General features: G+C 38.5%; 1 protein-coding gene across 1 annotated transcript; it reads right to left on the bottom strand.

Annotated features, from left to right (window-relative positions):
* Nucleotides 1–498: 498 nt before the first annotated feature.
* On the bottom strand, nt 499–19,773 carry LOC120534042 (claudin-11-like). Its single transcript, XM_039761279.1, has 3 exons — nt 19,110–19,773; nt 9,090–9,254; nt 499–4,994 (listed from the first exon to the last, which is right to left on the bottom strand). Exons 1-3 carry the CDS (start codon nt 19,333–19,335, stop codon nt 4,750–4,752), a joined length of 636 nt encoding a protein of 211 aa, XP_039617213.1. The 5' UTR covers nt 19,336–19,773; the 3' UTR covers nt 499–4,749.
* Between the last annotated feature and the right edge of the window lie 1,242 nt (nt 19,774–21,015).

The following is a 21,015-nucleotide window of genomic DNA, read 5'->3' as shown; positions in this document are numbered from 1 at the left end:
ATCTTTTACTATATAAAATAGTCTACTTGTACCTTCTGTCTCTTTTGTGGAGCCCCCTAATGGATGCACTATGTTACTAAAATAAATCAACCAATAGAGCGTTGTATTTTTTTCTCAAACGTTTAAGGCCACAGCTAATGTAAATACGTTTACAATCGATGAACACCATAATTTAATTCATCCTACACTGTCTTGCACGTCACCTACCATTAAAATAGAGAATTCTTCTGTACTCCATAAATGACAGATTAGTTTACTGAATCAGATTTAGCTTGAGAGAGGTCACTTCAGCGTGTACTGTATATTTGGCATACAATGTTGTTTCTCTTCTACATGTCAGATTGCCACTCCTGCCTGCAAACAGATCCTTAAGAGGCTATTTAAATGACGGCAAAGTTGCACACTCATGTCTGCATGTCCGTGTGCCCACATCTTATGTTTGAATGTGCCGCCTGCCCAAACCTCAAAGACACAACTAACACACCATGTGACAAAATATTTAATAAACAAAAATGTCTCTTTAATGAAGTAAAGAACAAATGAATTATGCTCCAACTTTCCATCAATGCATCCATTTTCTGATCTTGGTCTATCACTTTCTAATTGGTAACCAATTTTTGCTGTTAATTAACTTATTTTCCCTTCATTTTAAATGACTTGTTTTAAAGACCCAGTCTTCTGGTTTGCTTCCTTTTTCCTTAAATGGTAGCCAAAACAAAAATGAGATGCGAAATAAATCAACAGATGGCCAGTTAAGTCGGGGGTCTCAAACTCCAACCAATTTCACGCCAGTTTCTTAATTGGAAGCCAGTTCTTGTTATTGACTCTCATTCTAACACAGCAGAGATCTGCAAAGCAGTTGATTTCCATTTTTGAGATCACTGTCAAAATGTTTTGTGGACTTGAGCAGAGCAACAATACTGAGACCGGTACTCATATGTTATAACCCCGCCACAGGCACTCGTGTGTTATATCCCCGACGCAGGCACAGGCAAGAGAAAAACTTCACTGTTTTTTACATTCGTTTATTTACAAAACAAAAACAAGAATACATAAAATTAGATGTTTAATTACTTTAGAAACATTACTTCTGTTGCAAAATTTCTAATGCCGGCAAGTGTAACATCGAAAGGGTCATCAGCATTGAGCAAATCGCAATCTGGGTTGAGTGACGGGGTTATAACACACAGATACCTTTCCTTTTCTATATTTTCAGATATTGTAGGATGGACACAGGTTTGTAGGTCATGCATTGGCTCATTTTGTATCTCATTATTATTTGGCTGCTAATTAAAGGAAGAAAAGCAATTAAGGGATGTGAGTGTTAAATCAGAAGTCGATTAAAATGAAGAGAAAAGAGTTAACTAGCAGTATAAATTGGTCATTGACATAAAATTATAGCAGAAAGGATAACCTGAAGCCACTTTAGCTCTCCACGATCAGAGTTGGATACCCCTGGTTTAAACCCACTTATTTAAGCAGGGACACAGGGAAATTGGAGCCTAACCCAGCAACCATAAGGAACAAGGCTGAAACCATCCTTGGACAGGACACTAGTCCATCATATTATAACCACACAAATGCCTACCCACACCTCCACAGTCCACCTAACTCAAGTTAATTCAATTCCACAATGCCTCCGTATTACTCCACCATTGCGTGCATCTTCTAACTTGTTTAAAAGTAAAAAAGTGTTTACTTTGGCTCAAGTACATTAAGCCCAAAAAAAGAAGTCATCAGTCCTTTCAGTTTCATTATAGCTTGTGTACTTTTTCAGAATTTCAAGGTTTTAAACCTGTTATTGCGAGAGTTAGGTTATACTGTAACTTTATTTCACAAACAGTTTATGTTATGTGACTTGGAATATGGTGTATCTATCTATGAATTTGTAGAAGTATGGTTGTGAAAATGTCTGCCCCTAAACTCCAGCCCACCGACCCCCACCGCCCAAAGCCTAAATGTCAAACACTGTCTATCCCTAATTGCTGTAGTCTAAGTTTGCAATACTTTTTTTATAAGAACATTCTATGCATCTATTCCGTCATTGTCTTACCCAAGGAATCTCATCCTGACATTAGTTGTTTTTCTAACATGTGTCTGGAAGAAGCTGAAATTTTTTTACGTCTTCCTGCAAGGCCATTTTATTTTTCTTACGAGTGCGTCTATTTTGCCAAAGTCACTGTAGTCCTGCATGTACTGAGGGATAAATTTAATCAGCCCAGTTTAGGTTCCCAGGGAGCCAGTGATTACGGCTGTAGAACTAGGGGTAAGACAAGAAGCAGATGTGGTGGACGATGCACCGGTCCTTTTCAGGCCTCAATCACACCACCAGCAAAAAAGACTGGGCTGCTTGCAATCCAGTCAAATAAACCTATTATTAAACAGTGGCAGCCGGTCAATAGAGGGCGCTAGTGCTGAACCTTCCCTGCTCCAAAGTGTTTTTAAGTTTGGTTTCCAAAATATGAATTTTTAAAATAAACAATAATTACTCATTTTATGAATGCGTGTGTTTGAAATAATAGTGTGCAATATATAATAATAATTAATCAAATCTGAGTGAACTTCACTTTATAATCACCCCCTCTCTCTAAATATCTCTTCTGGGGTACTGTGTTCACTAGAACAATCACCCAGTTGTTGCAGTAGTGTAGCCAATCACTGACAAAAGATATCCACATAGCAATGTAAATTTAGCCAATCAGCCTAAAAGGTGATTAATTTATCACCCCAAGCAGAGACCAGTAGTGGAGTTGGGACATCTGATGTTGTTTGCCAGCGTACACAAAAACTGCTATTGACAATGATGAGCATGCATAATGAAGATATGGGATTTTAGCCACCTGCAAATTCAATTCAAGATCTCTTCTCCAACCTTAGCAGAGAAACTACAAATCAAAGAACTTGGCCCTGATCAAGCAGACATCAAAATCACACAACAGGCCAGCAAAAAAGGTCAAATCTACATGCAAGGCTTCTTCTGTAATTGGCACAGCAGAAAGGCTTGGCTATCTGCATGCAGTCATGCAAATGCCGTATTTTGCTTCTCATTGCTTACTTTTTAAAAAGACAGATACAACATGGACTGTTTCAGGAGTTAGGGACATGAAACGTTTATCTGAAAAGATTAACAAAACATGAGTGAAATGACTTTAATACTAGAGTCACTGAGAGATTTACCACTCAGAAAGACAGAACGCCAAAATTCCTATATAAATAAGATGTCACACATAAACACACACACACATACATATCCATCCTAATCCCATTTTCCTTTGGATATAGTTGACCTTAACATATGACATCATCATCATATTGCACTCTAGAAATTCCTAATACTTTGTCTTAATGGTGTCTTTGCTAATTTTATTGTTTACTGCAGGCTATATGTTTCATTTTTGGTGGCACAATGGTAGCGCTGCCGTCCTCGCAGTAGCAAGATCATGGGTTCACATACCGGATCCTACCCTCATGGAGCACTTTGAGTAGTGGAAAATGCGCTATACAGATGTAATGAATTAATTATTATTACTAATCTGCTGATTTTTTAAAATGCCAGTTAAATTGACTGACTATTTCACTTGGTATCCTGCAGTTTGTATTGAAGTCTTATTGGGATGGTTAATGAAACTGTCTGAATAAGAAACAAACAGCTCCACCTAGAATGTGTGTCTCTGTCCACCACTGTTATTAAAGTATCTGTTTAGGTTTAATTGAGTTATTTGTTAAATATATTTTGAAAAAGTGTGATCTGGTGCCAGAGAAGCTAATACTCAGCCATGGGCTCAGATTGCAGATTGAAAAAAGAGCTGGATGTTATTTACTACAGGAAGGACTAACCTAGTTTTTCCTTTACTGAAAAGTATTACTGACACATTTCCAGTATTCACTGTTAAAATGGGCAATACTACTCAGTTAAACACACTCACTAATAGCAAACAATCCAGAAAAGTATGGGCAGAACATGCAAACCCCATACAGTTGGTGTTATATGGAAGGAATGCCAGCTCTGCACTACCACTCTGCCCTTATGTTAAAATATCTTACTGAACTTTAACCTAGTTAAAACTAAATGTATACCTGCATCTTGACTCAATCACATGATTGTAAGATATTTGGACACTTGTCCGCTCCCTCAATAGCTGCCATTAGACAACCAAAGGACTCGCATGCACAACAATACCAGCTTATCCAAGAACGCCCTTCTTTTGTTTAACCAACATTTTAGGAATGTTCTTATTGATTTCATTGGAAGAAGTGTTTGGCTGAAACTGTTGTATGCAGGAGTTTCCTAAATTGCTTGCTGTAAAAATGGTGCTAACAAAGTCATTGAAAATAATGGGAAATAACTTTTTAGGTGGTTTAGGAGTGATCTGATTCAGCATTGAAATGCCAGAAAACAATTAGGTGTGAATGGGCCCTTAGTTTTGGGAAAGAGTGTGATTGTGCTTGTGTCAGTGTGTTCCAGCCTTGCACCCAACACTCATGGGATAAGAACCAGCTTTCCCGTGACCCTGAACTAGATAAATAGAAGAAAAATCAATGGAAGATACAATGGAAAGATAACGATTTTATATAAAAGAGGGTGATTTTTGTTATTTTTGTTTTCAAGGCTTCAGAAAGAAAGGATATGATTTATTATTTAATTGGTAAAAAAAAGCTGGAATTGGTTTTAACATAACAAAAAAGTCTTGGTAAAAAAGGCAATATACAAATGTACATTTTCCAATTGCAAATGTGCACTAAAAGCTCTTAAACATGTGCACTCTTAGCATGGTTTGGAGATGATGTTGCAGGAGCTCCTTTCTTGGAATAATAAAAACGATCTTCATTGTACTGAGGAGACTCTCCAGTACAGCAAGTGATCATAGATCCTCCAAACAAGCACAGAGCTGAACCGATCCAACCAGCATACAGAGAGAAGCCAAACGTCATCAGTCCTGAGTCTCGGTATGCTCCAATTGGAAACCACACTGTTGATATTATTCCAAATAAAGCTGCAAGACAAAAATGTAATATTTTCCATTTACATATTGTTATTTAAAGTGTTATAATGACTTACAGAAATCATTAAATGTCTAAATAATCTCAGAAACTAATTTAAAATTGGAACACCACAGTCATAAAAGGCACACTTCAATAAAGTAAATAAAATAACTTGGCACACTTCTGTTTAACGCTGTCAGAAGAAATGTATGCTACATCACAATGAGTGGCAATCAAGAAGTGAAATGGGGACTTCATGGCAGTGATTCTTTAAACCTCCTCTGACCCACATTGTGAAGACTTTAGCTCATTCCTGTCCTCTTAAACAAGGAGCCAACTACAGTCCACAATTATATGAAGAAAGTATTAAATCGCATCCTATGACTCCCCTAAGGCTGCTTCCAGATCTTCTAGTGTCAATCAAGTGCTGTATAAATTCAATATAACCTTTATCAAACGGCACGTGATAAAGTCAAATAGCCTTACAAATAATATCCATAATTTTTATTTTTTATTTTTACTTTGTGAATAATGGCTTCTTTTGTCCTTTGACTGTGGTACAATACATCTGTGATGCCTTAGACCTGAGGTGTCTTATAGGCAAAAACAAAAAACATCCATTGCAGCCAATCAGTTTCATTTTGTTTCTTTTCTCATCAACGGCAAAAACATAAAATAAATGCTATATAGTACATCTGATGTTCCTTTTGTTAATTTAATGGGTCTAAAATACCAATTTTCTCAAGGTGAGGAGTGATCCTTTTATCTTCTGCAAGATCCTGCACTTTTACATTATTCTTGGTAAAAATTCCTGTGAATCCTTACTGGTTACTGTGTTGCTCAAAACTCCAAGGTTTAGCTTAAAAACAATTGCTCAGACTTATTCAGCAAGTGAAAAAAGCACAAACATTTTTGAAGTCACAGTTTATTTTATTACACATTTGTGTGTGTGTGTGTGTGTGTGCCCTGCGGTGGGGTGGCGCCCTGCCTGGGATTTGTTCCTGCCTTGTGCCCTGCGCTGGCTGGGATTGGCTCCAGCGTGTTAGGATATAGCAGGTTGGAAAATGACTGACTGACTGACTGACTGATATTGCTTGACTATGGGAAAAACAGATTAAAGAATTGAACGCAGGTCACTTCTTCCAAATGTGACAGAGAAAGATGAAAGTTGTGGAGGATTAGAAATGCAGATAGAGGGCCTAACGCCAACTCTGACTGCATTTAAGGGAGCAGGTAGGCAAGATTTGATTTTTTGACTTTGATTTTATATCCTTTATTAATCCCTGAGGAGAGAAAATATATATATATATACATACATGCACACAGAGAAAGAGAGATAAGCACTTTACAAAAGTTGGGTAAGTCACCACGCCTGGCAGAAAGAGGACAAGACATGTTAAGAAAGGCTCAGCGGGTCTGGACCTTGTTTAACATTTCTTTCCTTCTTCTTTTGCCTAATCCTGTTTGGGGTTGCCACATCAGGTCATCTCTTTCTATATCTTATTTTCCATATCTTGCTCTGTTACCCCACCACCTATATGTCCTCTCTCACCACATCCATATACCTTCTCTTAAGCCTTCCTCTTTTCCTGTTATTTGGCAGCTCCGTCCTTAGCATCCTTTTCCCAATATATCCAGCATCTCTCCTCTGCACATGTCCAAACCAACGCAATGTCACCTCTCTGACTTTGTCTCCCAAATCTCCAATCTGAGTTGACACTCAAATGTAGTAATTTCTAATCCTGTCCATCCTTGTAACGCCCAATGCAAATCTTAACATCTTTATCTCTGCCATCTCCAGCTCTGTCTCCTGTTTTTTGGTCAGTGCCACCGTCTCCAACTCATATAGCATAGCTGGTCTCACTACCATATTGTAGAACTTCCTTTTTACTCTTGCTGGTACACCCATCTGTCACAAATTACTCCTGACAATCTTCTCCACCCACTCAACCCTGCCTGCACTCTTTTTTCACCTCTCTTCCACACTCCCCGTTACTCTGTACTGTTGATCCCAAATATTTAAACTTATCCACCTTCACCAGCTCTACTCCCTACTTCCTCACCATTCCACTAATCCCTCTCTCTCATTCACACACGTGTATTCTGTTTTGTTCCAACTGACCTTCATTCGTTTACTCTCTAGAGTACAGGTCACTAATAGGAGGACCGCAGTCCGGGTCTGGACCCAGACTCTGTTCTGTCCGGACCCAGACATATCATTGAGTTTTATTTAGTTTTGACAGAGATTACATTTTTACCGGCGACTCTTTTCTGACAGTGTTTCTACACCGCTAATCAGTGAAAGGGACCTCCTACGTGTCTCTGATTGGCCAGTACTTGTTGCCTTCGTGGGTTCGAGTTGGTTAGGTTTTAGCATGAAGACTGATATTGGTCAAAGTGAAGGCAAGAATGTCAGCCAATCACAGGCAGAGTAGGGCGGGCCTTCACTGAATAGAGGAGCGGAAAACCTGCATTCTGAGTGAAAACAGCTGGCACTCTTGTGGTAGCAGCATTGACATGGAGAAAAAAATATACAGGAGTGAGAAAACAAGAGAGAAAAAAGCAAAGAAATAGTCAATGCGTCATGGCTTAAGCTAAACGGCGGAAACTTGACACTGGGCTTTTAATCTGGAATGAACCGAGGCGTTTATGTTCATACTTCCCAAAGGAAGCTTGAAACTGCTGTGTCTCATCTGCTCTGAGATGGTGGCAGTGGTTAAAAACAGGAATCTGAAAAATAAGTACAAAATTACATTTGAGAAAAGTTACCCACTAAATTTGCCAGTTAGGCTACAGAAAACAAGTGATCTTATAGCCAACTAACGATCAGTCAACAAGGATTGTAACACATTCATGTACTGGCCAACAACTCGCTAACAAGTGTTCCCTCAGAGATGCGTGGATTTTGGGACGTCACAAAAAACATTCAGTGATGACAACCTTCACACATGCATGAGGATAGCACTGACACCATTCGAGCCCAGATTTAAAGTCCTGACAGACCAAGCAACAGCTCATTTCTCTCACTGAACAAGAGAAAGTAGGTAGTGGGATATGAGAGAAAGAAAGAGGGGATGATATGTTCAGTTATTTAATGATGTTCAGATTTACTGTGAAACTGGTTATGCCAGCACATATTAAAAACTCTGATGATGCTGCGGACCTGTACATGAGGAAATTGTCTCTATCTGGACCTTCTTAAATAATAATTGACTACCCCTGCTCTAGAGCATATCTCCATCACTCCAGGTTCTCCTCAAGCTGCTCCCTACTCTTGCTACAGATCACAATGTCATCCGCAAACATAATAGTCCTCAGGGACTCCTGTCTTATCTCGTCTGTCAAACTGTCGGTCACCATTAACTACCTTGAATGAATCCGTCACTCCTACCGCAAACCTCACCACTGTCACACTTCCCTCGTACATACCCTGTACCACTCTTACATACTTCACTGCCACTCCCGACTTCCTCATACAATACCAGAACTCCTCTCTAGGCACCCTGTCATATGCTTTCTTCAGGTCCACAAAGACACAATGCAACTCCTTACGGCCTTCTCCATATTTCTCCATCAACGCCCTCAGAGCAAACATTGCATCTGTGGTGCTCTTTCCCAGCATGAAACCATACTGCTGCTCACTAATCATCACCTCACTTCTTAACCTAGCTTCCACTACTCTTTCTCATAACTTCTTGCTGTGACTCATCAATTTTATCCCTCTGTAGCTACTACAGTTCTGCACATCTCCCTTATTCTTAAAAATCTGTACCAGTGCACTTTTTCTCCACTCCTCAGGCATCCTCTCACTTTCTAAGATTGCTTTAAACAATCTGGTTAAAAACTCCACTGCCATCTCTCCTTTCCATTGGTTCTTTAAGTTATTCTTTTTCTTACCTTTTCATGGTGCATTTTATTATTTAAATAACACAATCTTTGACATTTCCTTGGGTCTTCTTGGCAATATTCTAGACACAGAGAGAAGCTAGGGAGTACACTCCTTAATAAAACTGTTTGTGCACTCTTCGTCTTATTCAACTAAGACAAATATAACTGATAGTTGAATATGATAAACACAATTTAAAATAAGATGAAAATATATTTACCAATTAATAAAATGAGTATGCCACCAATCACAGAACGCCTGTGCTTCACTGACTCTGGCTCGCTCCCCAAGTTGATGCATGGTAAAGACATTAAAACCAGGAGGACAGCAGGCAGGCCGATGATAGAAGCTGAGATCATCAGTGCTCGGGATGTCTGGACGTAAGCTGTAAAATTTTAATAACACTTATTAGGTGACATAAAGGTAAATTTTACTAGTATTGTCTGCCCTTGAAAAATATTTTGATTAAAAATATGTAAATTACAATCATTTTACTGTGAGAACACCCACATATTAAATTTGCATTATATTGTTTTCACCTGCTGATAAACAGCTGAGTAGTAATATTCAGAGGTTGTTAAGAGATTTTTAATGGTTGATTTCTTGATTTTAAAAAATTAGGAAAAAAACAGTTTTGCACAGAAAAGAAGGGAAAAGTCAATCAAAAATGGAGACCATGTGGCAGTTCTTCACAAGCACCACTGTGACAATTTGAAATGAGTTACCAAATCATATAATTCAAACACAAGTCTGGAGAGACAACTTAACTATAAGCTAATCAAATAAGCCAAATGGATTCTTCTGATTTGTCAAAATTTGTATGTTGTTACAAAATTTAGTTATAGTATGTTTTCAATTGTTACAACACAAAGGCCACTTATATATTGTAATGATCAGGCTGGAGATTTAGAGAACCATGTGGCTAGACAGCTACTGAGCACTGTGCTTTCAGAAGGTGCAGTGCATTGTGCAAATGAAACATCTCAGTGATAGGAGGAGGAGGTCCTGGGAAGAAGGGTGGAAGGTGCCCAAGAGACAGGATTGAGGGTGGAAGGTGCTGGAACAGAAGCGCTCTTGCTCTGCAGGAGAGTACACTATGTGGAGCAACATGTGTGTGGATGAAAAGGAGCAGTACAGTGTTCAGGAGCAGTAGAGTGAACATGCAAGTAGAGGGGAATGAAAGAGAAAGAGTGGTGTCCTTCTGGGCCATAACACTGAAGCAGAAGACGAACAGTGTAAAGGAGTTAAACGAGTCAGGTTGCAATTGGTTGCGGGTGATACAATATATTGTTAATTTATAATGAGTACAGAATATCTCATTCTAATTCATATGCATACATTTCACTGTTCTTGGACTTAATCATCGTGTTTGACAGGCAGGTACAGTATATCTACACATTAACTTCCATTGCATTCTTCTGACCATCACTCAGTTTTTTCAATTTGTTTTTCAATTTTCAAGATCAAACACTAGCATCAGAGGGAACCATCTCTGGATGTTGTGCCAGTCCACACATGATACACTCATTGGCACAGATTTTAATTTATTTGGGACCAATCTGGCAATGTTAGTCAATAGTGTTGATTCGCCAAAGCATTTTTTGCAGTAAATATGCTGTATTCACTCGTGAACTTCTTTGCCAAGCAATTTCCTCGAAATTTGCTGTGCATCTGGCTTAGGCAAACTGGGTTTTTTTTGCAACAGCCCATGGTGCTTTGCAAGGGCCAGTGTGACACCACAGAGCTCTAGCAGCCATGTGCAGAACTTTCACAAGTACAAGTACACATACTCCATTTCACATTTTACTTCACTGCCTGATCTGCTTTACGCGTTCATGATGTCACTACCCTGCACTACTTCAGCTGGATTTGCACCCATGCATTAAAAAAAAACTTTTACTATTTCAGTTTTTGGGGTCCATTAGCTAAATATACTGAGATACTGTATATAACAATGATCCTGCAACACAGTATGGCTAATTTCATATGCCAGCTGAATGCATATGCAATTAGCCACGTGTCCAGTTACGAGTCAAAATAAACCTTAAATGATACCTCTTCCACAAAAAAAGTGAGACCCTGTCAAATAAGAATAATAATAACAATAATAATAATAATAATAAAGAATTCATTCTTCTTCTTCTTTCGGCTGCTCCCATTAGGGGTTGCCACAGCGGATCATCTTCTTCCATATCTTTCTGTCCTCTGCATTTTGCTCTGTTACACCCATCACCTGCATGTCCTCTCTCACCACATCCATAAACCTTCTCTTATGCCTTCCTCTTTTTCTCTTGCCTGGCAGCTCTATCCTTAGCATCCTTCTCCCAATATACCCAGCATCTCTCCTCTGCACATGCCCAAACCAGCGCAATCTCGCCCCTCTGAATTTGTCTCCCCATTTTATTTTATTTTTTTTAATTTTTATTTATTAATTTTATTACAATCAATACATAGCAATCAAGTTTTTACAAAAAAAAGAATTATGTTAAGAACAGATCGATCCCCACCCTTGAGAGAGAGAGCAAGCCAAACGGTGTAAAATTTAAGGCTTGTAAAAATACCTAAATTAATAAATTCTCTGTGCTTTATAAACTTATTTTAAAATATTACTGATTAGATCCTGCCATGTTTTGAAAAAAGTCTGTACAGATGTCTCCCCATTTTAATCTTGTTGATGGTAGAAAAAATACACAGATAAATTGGGAACAAGAAAGACGTTCCAGCTGTATGGACACTGCTGCTCTACATAGCTAATTAGGCTTGCTGGTCCAATAAAAATGCTGTATGGTTTAAGCAATCAGTAACCATTAAGATTGGAACACTGTGAGCGCAATGATTTTTTTTTTTACTTATTGCTAGTTGTTGTATTTTGTTTATGTATATCCATTAGTGTTTTTTTATTGCTTAATGTAAGAAGTACGTTGGATCAGGGGGAGTCTGCACTGCTTCTTCACAAGGCAGGAAACAAACCCTGGGCAGGGCGCCAGCCCACCGCGTCAGAATTCAGGGAGTGAATATTAAGGTGATGCATTCATTCAAGTACTTGGGGTTCCACATCAATGACAGGTTGGACTGTCCTCAGTATACAGAGGAACTATTAGCAGACTGTTTTCCTTTAATGTGGGTAATGGCACTCTTCACATCTTCTACAACTCTGTGATGGCCAGTGTGATTTTCTACACTGCGGTGTGCTGTGCTGGTAACATCACTTCAAGAGAAGCCCACTGAATCAACAGGCTAATTAAAAGGGCAAGTTTAGTTATAGGACACATTCTGGAGCCCCCTGGAGGTCATAGCAAAGGAGAGAATGAAAACAAAACAGAGTGCCATTATGAACAATGCTGCACATCTTACCTCTGACACAATAACACTGAGGACATTCTGTCAATGAATTATTCAGCAGAACTGTGTCAAGAAATGCTGCTGGGGCTCCCTTATACTAACAGCAATGTGTCTGCATAATATCTCACTGGGACTGGGACTACCAAGGCAAACATTATTTTTTATTTTTAATTTGCTTCCTTTTAAATCATTCTAGCGTGTGTTTAATAATAATTCTTTGCATTTATATAGCGCTTTTCTCACTACTCAAAACGCTCAGCAATTGCAAGCTAAGGGCCTTGCTCAAGGGCCCAACAGAGCAGAGTCCCTTTTGGCATTTATGGGATTCGAACTGGCAACCTTTCGATTGCCAGTGCAGATCCTTAGCCTCAGAGCCACCACTCCGCCTTTAGACTTTAGACTATAGTGTTTTTGTATTTAGTATTTATTCATTTAAAGAGTTTCTGTAAATGGCCAACATTTCCCCTGGAAACAAATAAAGTTCTATCTAACCTAAATTTTTCCTTCCATTTCTCCATTTATTTTACAAGGATAGTGCATTGCCATTATGAGCAGTTTGAGAAGAATTGTTTATGTGCCTCTGATGAACCCAGACAACATTTAGGGAACAAGAATACTCCAAGGCTGAATTTGGGCCTATTCAATAAAACAGTCAGAATACATTTTACAACTTTGACATTTCTTGAATTATATATGTTATACTTAGCACATTACGCCTGTTTTGTATCAATGTTAATATTATGTATTAGTATTTATCTGAATAATTTGTGAAATTAGTTAAATGCAATGTAGCAGTCATTTGGGTGACTTATATATACTATATAAACCACATGTATGCTGTACATGCACTTTATAATGTACATAAGTCATATATGTCCTTAAATCAGCAACCTTTATAGTAGAAACCAAATGAGCCCAAGCAATATATTTAAAAGGAATTGTTCACAAAGATCACAAAGATGAAGTCAAGAAAAGAATTAGTTTTGAATTTGTATTTTTAAAGTAGTAAATAACTAATTAAACATATTAGTGGTGTTTACTTTTTAAAAACTGGAATTTGTTCAATGAAACTCCCATGAAGCTATTAATTAATCTATTTATTATTGATATATTTGTTCTTGCAAATTTTAAATAAAATATATTCAGATCTAAAATGCTGTCAAATTTACATTCATTTACTTAAAATCTTTAATAAACTGCTAGTTTTCTGACATCATTTACCCAGAATATTGAACTTCACTAAAACAAATATACAGTATACATCTAGCCCATGGAAAATGCATACATTAATGTGAAGATCAGAACATTAGAACAATCTCGACGAGAAGAGGCCATTGAACCCAACAAAGCTCGCCAGTCCTATCCACTTAATTCTTCTAAAAAAACATCAAGTCGAGTTTTATAAGTCTCTAAAGTCCTACTGATAACAGTGCTACTTGGTAGCTTATTCCATAGTGTCTGTGGTCCTCTGTTTAAAGAAAACGTCCTACTGTTTTGAGAAGTTTATCTTTAACAAATTACCAACTGTGTCCCCATGTTGTTAATAAAGTTATTTCAAAATAACAGTCTCAATCCACTGTACTAATTGCCTTCATAATTTTAAACACTTCAATCATGTCACCTCTTAATCTTCTTTTGCTTAGACTGAAATGGCTTAGCTCTTTTAATCTTTCTTCATAACTCATCCAATGCAGCCCTGGAATCAGCCTAGTTGCTCTTCTCTGGACCTTTTCTAGCGCTGCTATGTCCTTTTTGTAGCCTGGAAACCAAAACTGAGGCCTCACCAGTGTGTTATAAAGCTTGAGCTTAACACCCTTGGACATGTACTCTAAACATCATGCTATATAGGTTAACATTCTGTTAGCCTTTTTAATGGCTTCTGAACAATGTCTGGCAGTTGATAGTGTAGAGTCCACTACGACTCCCGAGTCCTTCTCATAAGATGTACTTTTGATTTTCAGACCTCTCATTCTGTATTCAAACCTAGCATTTTACTTCCTACATGTAATACTTTACATTTACTGATATTAAATTTCATCTGCCACAAATCTGCCCAAGTCTGTATGCTGTCCAAGTCCTTCTGTAATGATATAATGGATTCCAGATTATCCGCCAATCCATCTATCTTGGTATCATCTGCAGCATTAACAAGCATGTTGCTTATATTCCTATCGAAGGCATTTCTATATTTTAAAAAAAGTAGCGGCCCTAACACTGATCCCCTGTCGAACACCACTCTTAACATTGGCAAATTCTAATAAGGTTCCTCGCACCATAACCCTCTGCCTCCTGTGTCTGAGCCAATTCTGCACCCATCTACAAACATCACCCTGAACTCTCACTTCTTTTAGTTTAATGCCCATGTGTGAATATATAAATCGGTTCATAATCCATTTTAACTGCCAGATTGTAAATAAAATATTATAGGTAAAGCTATATCAAAGGGTAAAAGAGCAATAATCATACATTTAAAGGACTATTACGTCAACGGATTGTACAATTTTTGGAGGGCATCATTTACAGCTTTGCGTAGGACAGTAAAAATGCTAAAGCTTGCTCTGCCATCAAGGACTGATGTCCAGATTATGTAACAATAATATTAAAATAAGCACAGATCTCAGTACTGCAATAAATAATAAATAAACACCCACATACAGACATCACTGCCCACTTATGTATATAATTTATATATTTCTATATATTTATAAGAAACTCTGTTTTTGATCTGATACTCCAAATGAATCTGACATTAATGCCATATGTATGCAGACGATTCCGTTTATTTTTGTCTAGCACTCTTCACTGAGTGCAGGCACAGGGTGCTATGATAAGTTCTCAGGTAAAGTGGCAAGTATAAATTTTACAAGTTACTATGTACAAAATTATTAGACATAAACATACAGAATGGAAAATAAAGTAGTTTGAAACTGATTAACGTAAATTTAAACTAGCAATATCTGACCGTTGATTAACTGTTGCACTAAGGGCAGTGGACAACGGTGGAGAGGAAACTCCAGTCAACAACATTCATGGAGAAAACAAACCTTTGGGAGTCTACAGTCCATTGTGAGGGAGAATGTCAAAGACAAAGTCAGACACAGTCAGAGTCCTCGAGACCTTGGCCAACTAGCCACCCATGACCTCCTGGGCATTCTGTAGTAGAATCTGTGCTGAACCATCCAATCTGATGGCAGAATACAGAATAATATACAAGGACCATTTTTATTTATTCAGTATCAAGTCAATTCATTCATCCATCTGTCTTCTTGTCCTCTTACCCAGTTTAGGTTATCTGTAGAGCCCATCCTAGCAGCACAGTACAGGAGACAGGGGCCAACCCCAGATATGGTGCCAACTTATCAAAGAGTACTCTCATCATACCAAGGTGATAAACATTGGCCAAACTCCTTAACTCACACATATTTGTGGGGAAAACCTGAGTACTAAGAGGAAAAGCTCAGAAGGTGGAAAAAGGTAGAAAGTACACATAGAAATTGCTAATTTTCAGACTTGGTGTAACAGGAATGTGAAGCAGCAGCTCTAACCACTGTGCCATAGTACTGCTCTAAATGCATGCCAATATAAATATATTGTAATATTAAATTGTGAAGCAGTGTTGTGGTGGATACATCAGCCTCCCAACACCAGGAGGCTGAATTTGATAAGGAAAGTTTGAATTGATCTAATGGGAGCAAGACTGGTGTTATGTATTGAATTATTGTTTTTGACTTGTTAAGGTTAAGATGCAAGGGCTGCTGGCAGTACTATAGCCAAAGGTGGGCATAGATGGGTGACAACCCACCCACTCTGAACCCCAGCCAACCCAATCAATTTTCAATTTTCAAATTGGTATTATTCATCATCCCTAGCTAGAGCTAGAGAGAGAGAAAAAAACATTCACTTAACAGTGTTGTTAACTGAGGACAATTAATGGTGTCTATAGTTTGGGTGCTATCATGCCAGTTGTTTTGTTTTGTTTTTTACATAATAGTAATGTCATTATTTTAATTTTCTTCTTATAATAGCCAAGGAGGGTGGATTTGTATTTTTAACAGCTGGATTTTTGAATTTGTGTGAGTGTATCTTCCAACGTTGTGTGCATCAGTAAGCAGGGTTTTATTAGAGGATATTCCTCCTTCAGCCACTGATGGTCAAGTTCTATAAACCATCTTATCTGGGTGAAATATTATTCACCCACCTAGTTTCATGAATGCCCACCCAGCAACAAAATTCTGGCAACGCTGCTGGCTGCTGGGTATGCGGGTGTGGTTACGTCTTTAATTAAAAAGGGGCAGTAAATAAAAGGACATTCAATGTAGCTGCTGACTTAAGTACAGACAGGATCGTTTCACCTAGAGTGTGTACAGGAAATACAAATATAATATTCTTTATGTAATAAAGTTCCACTAATGACGCTCCAACAGTATTCAAAGTCAAAGTGAACTTTATTGTCATCTCAACCATATACAAGTATACAGATAGACGAAATTGCGAAGCTCAGGGTCCACAGTGCAAATAAAAAATGTAAATTGAATTAAAATTATAATTAAAATTTAAAATTAAACTAAGATTTAAAACTAAAACACAAACAAGACAGGACATTGTGCAAAGACAAGACAAAGAAGTAGTATTCTTCTGTTTCTTTCTGCTACAAGACACGACAGGTGGTTGCTTGTCCTGCGAATTATCGGCTTGCAGTCCAGAACGGGTTCCTACGAAAAGGAGGCTCTAGAGAGCGTGACGACAATGTTATTGGATAGTGAAGACTCCACCCCCATAGACCTGCACGGTGCTGCTCGTTTATCGTGTGCCCTCATTCACTGTAGACAGAGTTGTCAGTTGTTCGGTTTTATGTGTGTGGATCTAACAGAAAATTCAATGATCTGTTCTTACCACTTGTGAACAACGTTAATCCATTTTTTTAAAAGGCGGAAGGCGGAGTAGTATTTACAGATAGTCTGACGATTCAAACGTTCTATCCAGGTGTTAATACGCTTATTTACTTTGCACAATTGTATACTTTTTTTAGCAATAGGGTAGTATATTTTTGCCGTTTTATTTATCTTTACAAACAAACGGACAGACTATGTATAAACATGCATGTGGTTAAAATTAATTGAGCTTTTCATTTTATTAAAAAGACTTGCACAGTGAGAGACACACATGCTACCCACAGCAGGTAGTTTTTCTATCTAGGGTTGAATAGAATATACTGTACAATTATCTAGTTGTAAAGTAAGCAGAAAAACAGGCACATCTGTAATGTATGCATACATAATAATGTGGGTGCATGTTTAAATTTACTAGGATTTTTCTAATTAGTTTGCATTGTTGTTTACTTGATGAATACCTTTGTATGTCTTTGTAACTACAGGTATTTCATTTGGTGCTATAAAGTATTTCTAGCACCATTTTTAAGAAGGTATTTCAGGCTTCCCAATTGTCAATATGTATGGATATTAAGTATTTATCTTGTTAAAATTTACTTGACAGCATTTCTTGATAAGGGAAAGAACTTAATCAATATTGGCTACTCAAATGTTTTTGAGTTTGTTAGATGAATTAATGAAAATTTAATTTGGTTAGAGGCATTTTCCTAAAAGATACACATGACTGTCAACTCCATTAGCTGTTAAAGTACCAGAAACTACTTGCATATTATTTTAGCTCTGATGAGACCATCAGATTGCAATACTGAAGGAAAATTTTAAAAAAAGTTAGGGCAATTGCCAGCACTCGGGTACCAAAGTATAAGCCGTCATCTATGTGCAGGGGTGCCAGTCCATCAAAAGGCATAGTCTCACGCACACATAGGTGCCATTCTATTGAACAAGCACAATCTTACACACCTACAGGTCTCAGTACATCGATTGGCATAATCTTACACACACCATGCTTGCCAGTTCATCAAAGAGCACAGTTTTACAAAATGCATGTGTGCCAGTGCACCAAAGGACACATTTTTACATACCCTCAGCAGTCCATCGAATGACAAAATCTTATATGCCCATGAGTGCTAGTCCATTAAAGCGTACAGTCTTACGCACCGACAGGTGCCAATCCATTGAATGGCACAGTCTCACAAACCCGCAGGTGCCACTCCTTCAGAGAGCACATCCTTACATACCCACAGGTTCTAATCCATCAAATGGCACAATTTTACACACCCATAGGTGCCAGTGATTCAAAGTGTCCAGTCCTACACATCCACAGGTGCCAGTCCATCAAATAGTACAATCTTACACACCCATGGGTGGCATCCATATAATGGCCCAATCTAACATATCCATGGGTGCCAGTCTATCAAAAGTCATACATACCCATTGGTGCTATTCCATAGAAGGGCATTATCTTACATGGCCATGTGCAGTCAAACTGGGTCAATTTACAGATGCCAAATAAACCAACATGCACATCTTTGGAATACGGGAGCAAAACAGAATTACAGTACCTGGAGAAAAATCACCACACACACTGAGACAACATTTAAACCCCATCCAGACTGTGACCTGGGCATGTTTTCAGTTATTAAAAATGTAAAGGTTTTCAGTCCCAAACTTTCTTTTAAGATCTCTCTTACTAGAGCTTGCTCCACTTTTGCTAATCAAGCCCACCCTTCCATATCTGTTACTGCTTGATTACCCCTGCCTATTTTCCAAAAGAGGTGTACATAATTGATTATATAAAACGTATTAATTTCCCCCAAATGATCGTGGCGTTTCTTTAGTTGCATAATAATAATAATAATAATAATAATAATACATTTTAGCAGTTAAGAAAGACATGTGTGTGACAGAACATACAGCTGAGCGCGCAGTGCACTGGATGAATTGAATTCCATCTACTACGCATTTCCAAGCGCGACAGGTTAATTCTGAGAGAAGGTTGGCATCCCTACCAGGCAAGGACAGTATGTCGCTCAGAGCTTTGCAGTGGTACAGGTCCGTTGACATCACGCAATCCTGCCAAAGGCCTTTAATTCCCAGCTGGTCCATCTTTTTGCAGGTGGTGACCTCGTAACTGCAAGTCACAATCCAATCATTGGTTGCAGTTGCGATTATTATTCCAATCCATCCGAAGAAACTGATGAAAAAGCCTGAGAGCTGAAGGCAAGCCGACGCCATGAAAGGAGTAACTCAGAAATGTCTCAATTTAAATTAACAAAGCCGTCGTGTATATTCAACGGACTCAACAATCCCGGTTTACAGGTGAGTTTAGTTGCAGACAGCGGACTATCTCTACTCTAAACTCTGTGGCGACTTGATTGCATTTCACCGTTACTTTCAACACCCAATCACTGTCGACGAAAATAAGCCTGAGGAACTTTTAGCCTATCAGTCGGCTCGGGCGTCGACGGCGGGAGGCGGCAAACAGTGCTGGGGTGGCGTTGAAAGTGAGTGGCGGCGTTTCAGTCGGAGTGGGCGAAAGATATTAATGTCGGTTTGATTTATGTGTTCGTAGGGGTGTCGGCATTGCGTTGTATGAGTAGCAGGACTGAAATTGCTTCACAGTAGCTTGCATTTTTAAACGATTTCTGCGGTTTTACTGCCACCTAGAGGCATCTTTTCTGACTATTTTTTCTCGAAGACAACATTAAAAAGTATTTTATACAGTTTAGTTCTAACAGGTTTAAAGTCTCTTTGTTGTAGAGTACGGTAAAATTTATGCTAATCAAAATGTAGCAAGGTTAGTGAGAACTGCTTTACCTGGAAAATTCTGTCTTGCTTACAAAAAAAAATCTCAGAGCATATAGCACAAAGAATTATAATATATGCCTGCAAATAAAGTCGAATGAAAATAGAATTATGCTTATCTAAAGTTTCTCATCATAAAGTTTCTTTTAATACCTGTAGCTCACAAATGCACATATGACGTGAGTAAATGTCAAAAAAGTTAACCACACACTACTCACTATAGAGCCAAATGTTTGTGGGCACCTGACATATCCCTCCGATATAAGTTTGTTGGGCATTGACCACTGATATAGATTTGCCCCCATTTGCAGCTATAATAGCCATCACTCTTCTGAGAAGGCTTTCTACAAGAATGTGGAGTGTGTGCGCCCATTCAGCCAAAAGAACATTTGTGAGATCAGATACTGATGTTGAAAAGCTCTAAGGGTTGAGGTCTGTGCTCTGTTCAGGCCACACCAAACTTGTCAAACCAAGTCTTTATGGACAAAACTGGAACAGAAAAGGGGCTTCCCCAGACTGTTGTAACAAAGTTGGAAGTGCATAATTATCTAAAATGCCTTTGTGAGTTATAGCATTAACAATGCTCAGCATTGAAACCAAGGGGGCTACTCCACACCAGAAAAAACAGCCCCAGACCACTTTTCCTCCTGCACCAAACTTTGCAGTAGGCACTAGATAGTGTTTCCTGGCATCACCAACCCCAGGGCCATCTTAACAGCACAAACAAAGTAGTGTGCTGGGGCCCATGCTTTGACAGCAAAACAGAAACATACAATGGCATCAGAAACATCATGAGCCCCTATGCTCCTGGTGCCCAGGGCCAGTGCTCATTGTGCCCATATGTTAAGATGGCCTTGTGTTAGTCTGCCAGATAGTGAAATGGGATTCATCACTTTTAAGAACACTTTTTCACTGCTCCAGAGTCCAATGGTGGTGTGATTTACACAATCCTAGCTGATACTCGGCCTTACAAATAGCAATCTTAGGCTTGTGTGCAGTGGCTCAGCCATGAAAACCCATTTCAAGAAGCTCCCAACACACAGTTCTTGTAATGATGTTACTTACAGAGGCAGTCTGGAACCCCTGTTGTGAATGATGATATGAGAGGAT

This window comes from Polypterus senegalus, chromosome 1, assembly GCF_016835505.1.
Source record: "Polypterus senegalus isolate Bchr_013 chromosome 1, ASM1683550v1, whole genome shotgun sequence".
In the NCBI taxonomy this organism is placed as follows: domain Eukaryota; kingdom Metazoa; phylum Chordata; class Cladistia; order Polypteriformes; family Polypteridae; genus Polypterus; species Polypterus senegalus.
Note: the sequence above shows the minus strand (reverse complement) of the source record. Positions and strands in the feature narration are given on the sequence as shown.

Excerpts from the sequence above, each read along its gene's own strand:
- LOC120534042 (XM_039761279.1), bottom strand. The coding sequence starts at position 19,335 with ATGGCGTCGGCTTGCCTTCAGCTCTCAGGCTTTTTCATCAGTTTCTTC. Across the intron at positions 9,255-19,109 it reads CGACATACTGTCCTTGCCTG|CTTACGTCCAGACATCCCGA; the intron begins GTAGGGATGCCA and ends AAAATTTTACAG. Across the intron at positions 4,995-9,089 it reads CATACTCATTTTATTAATTG|CTTTATTTGGAATAATATCA; the intron begins GTAAATATATTT and ends TTTGTCTTGCAG.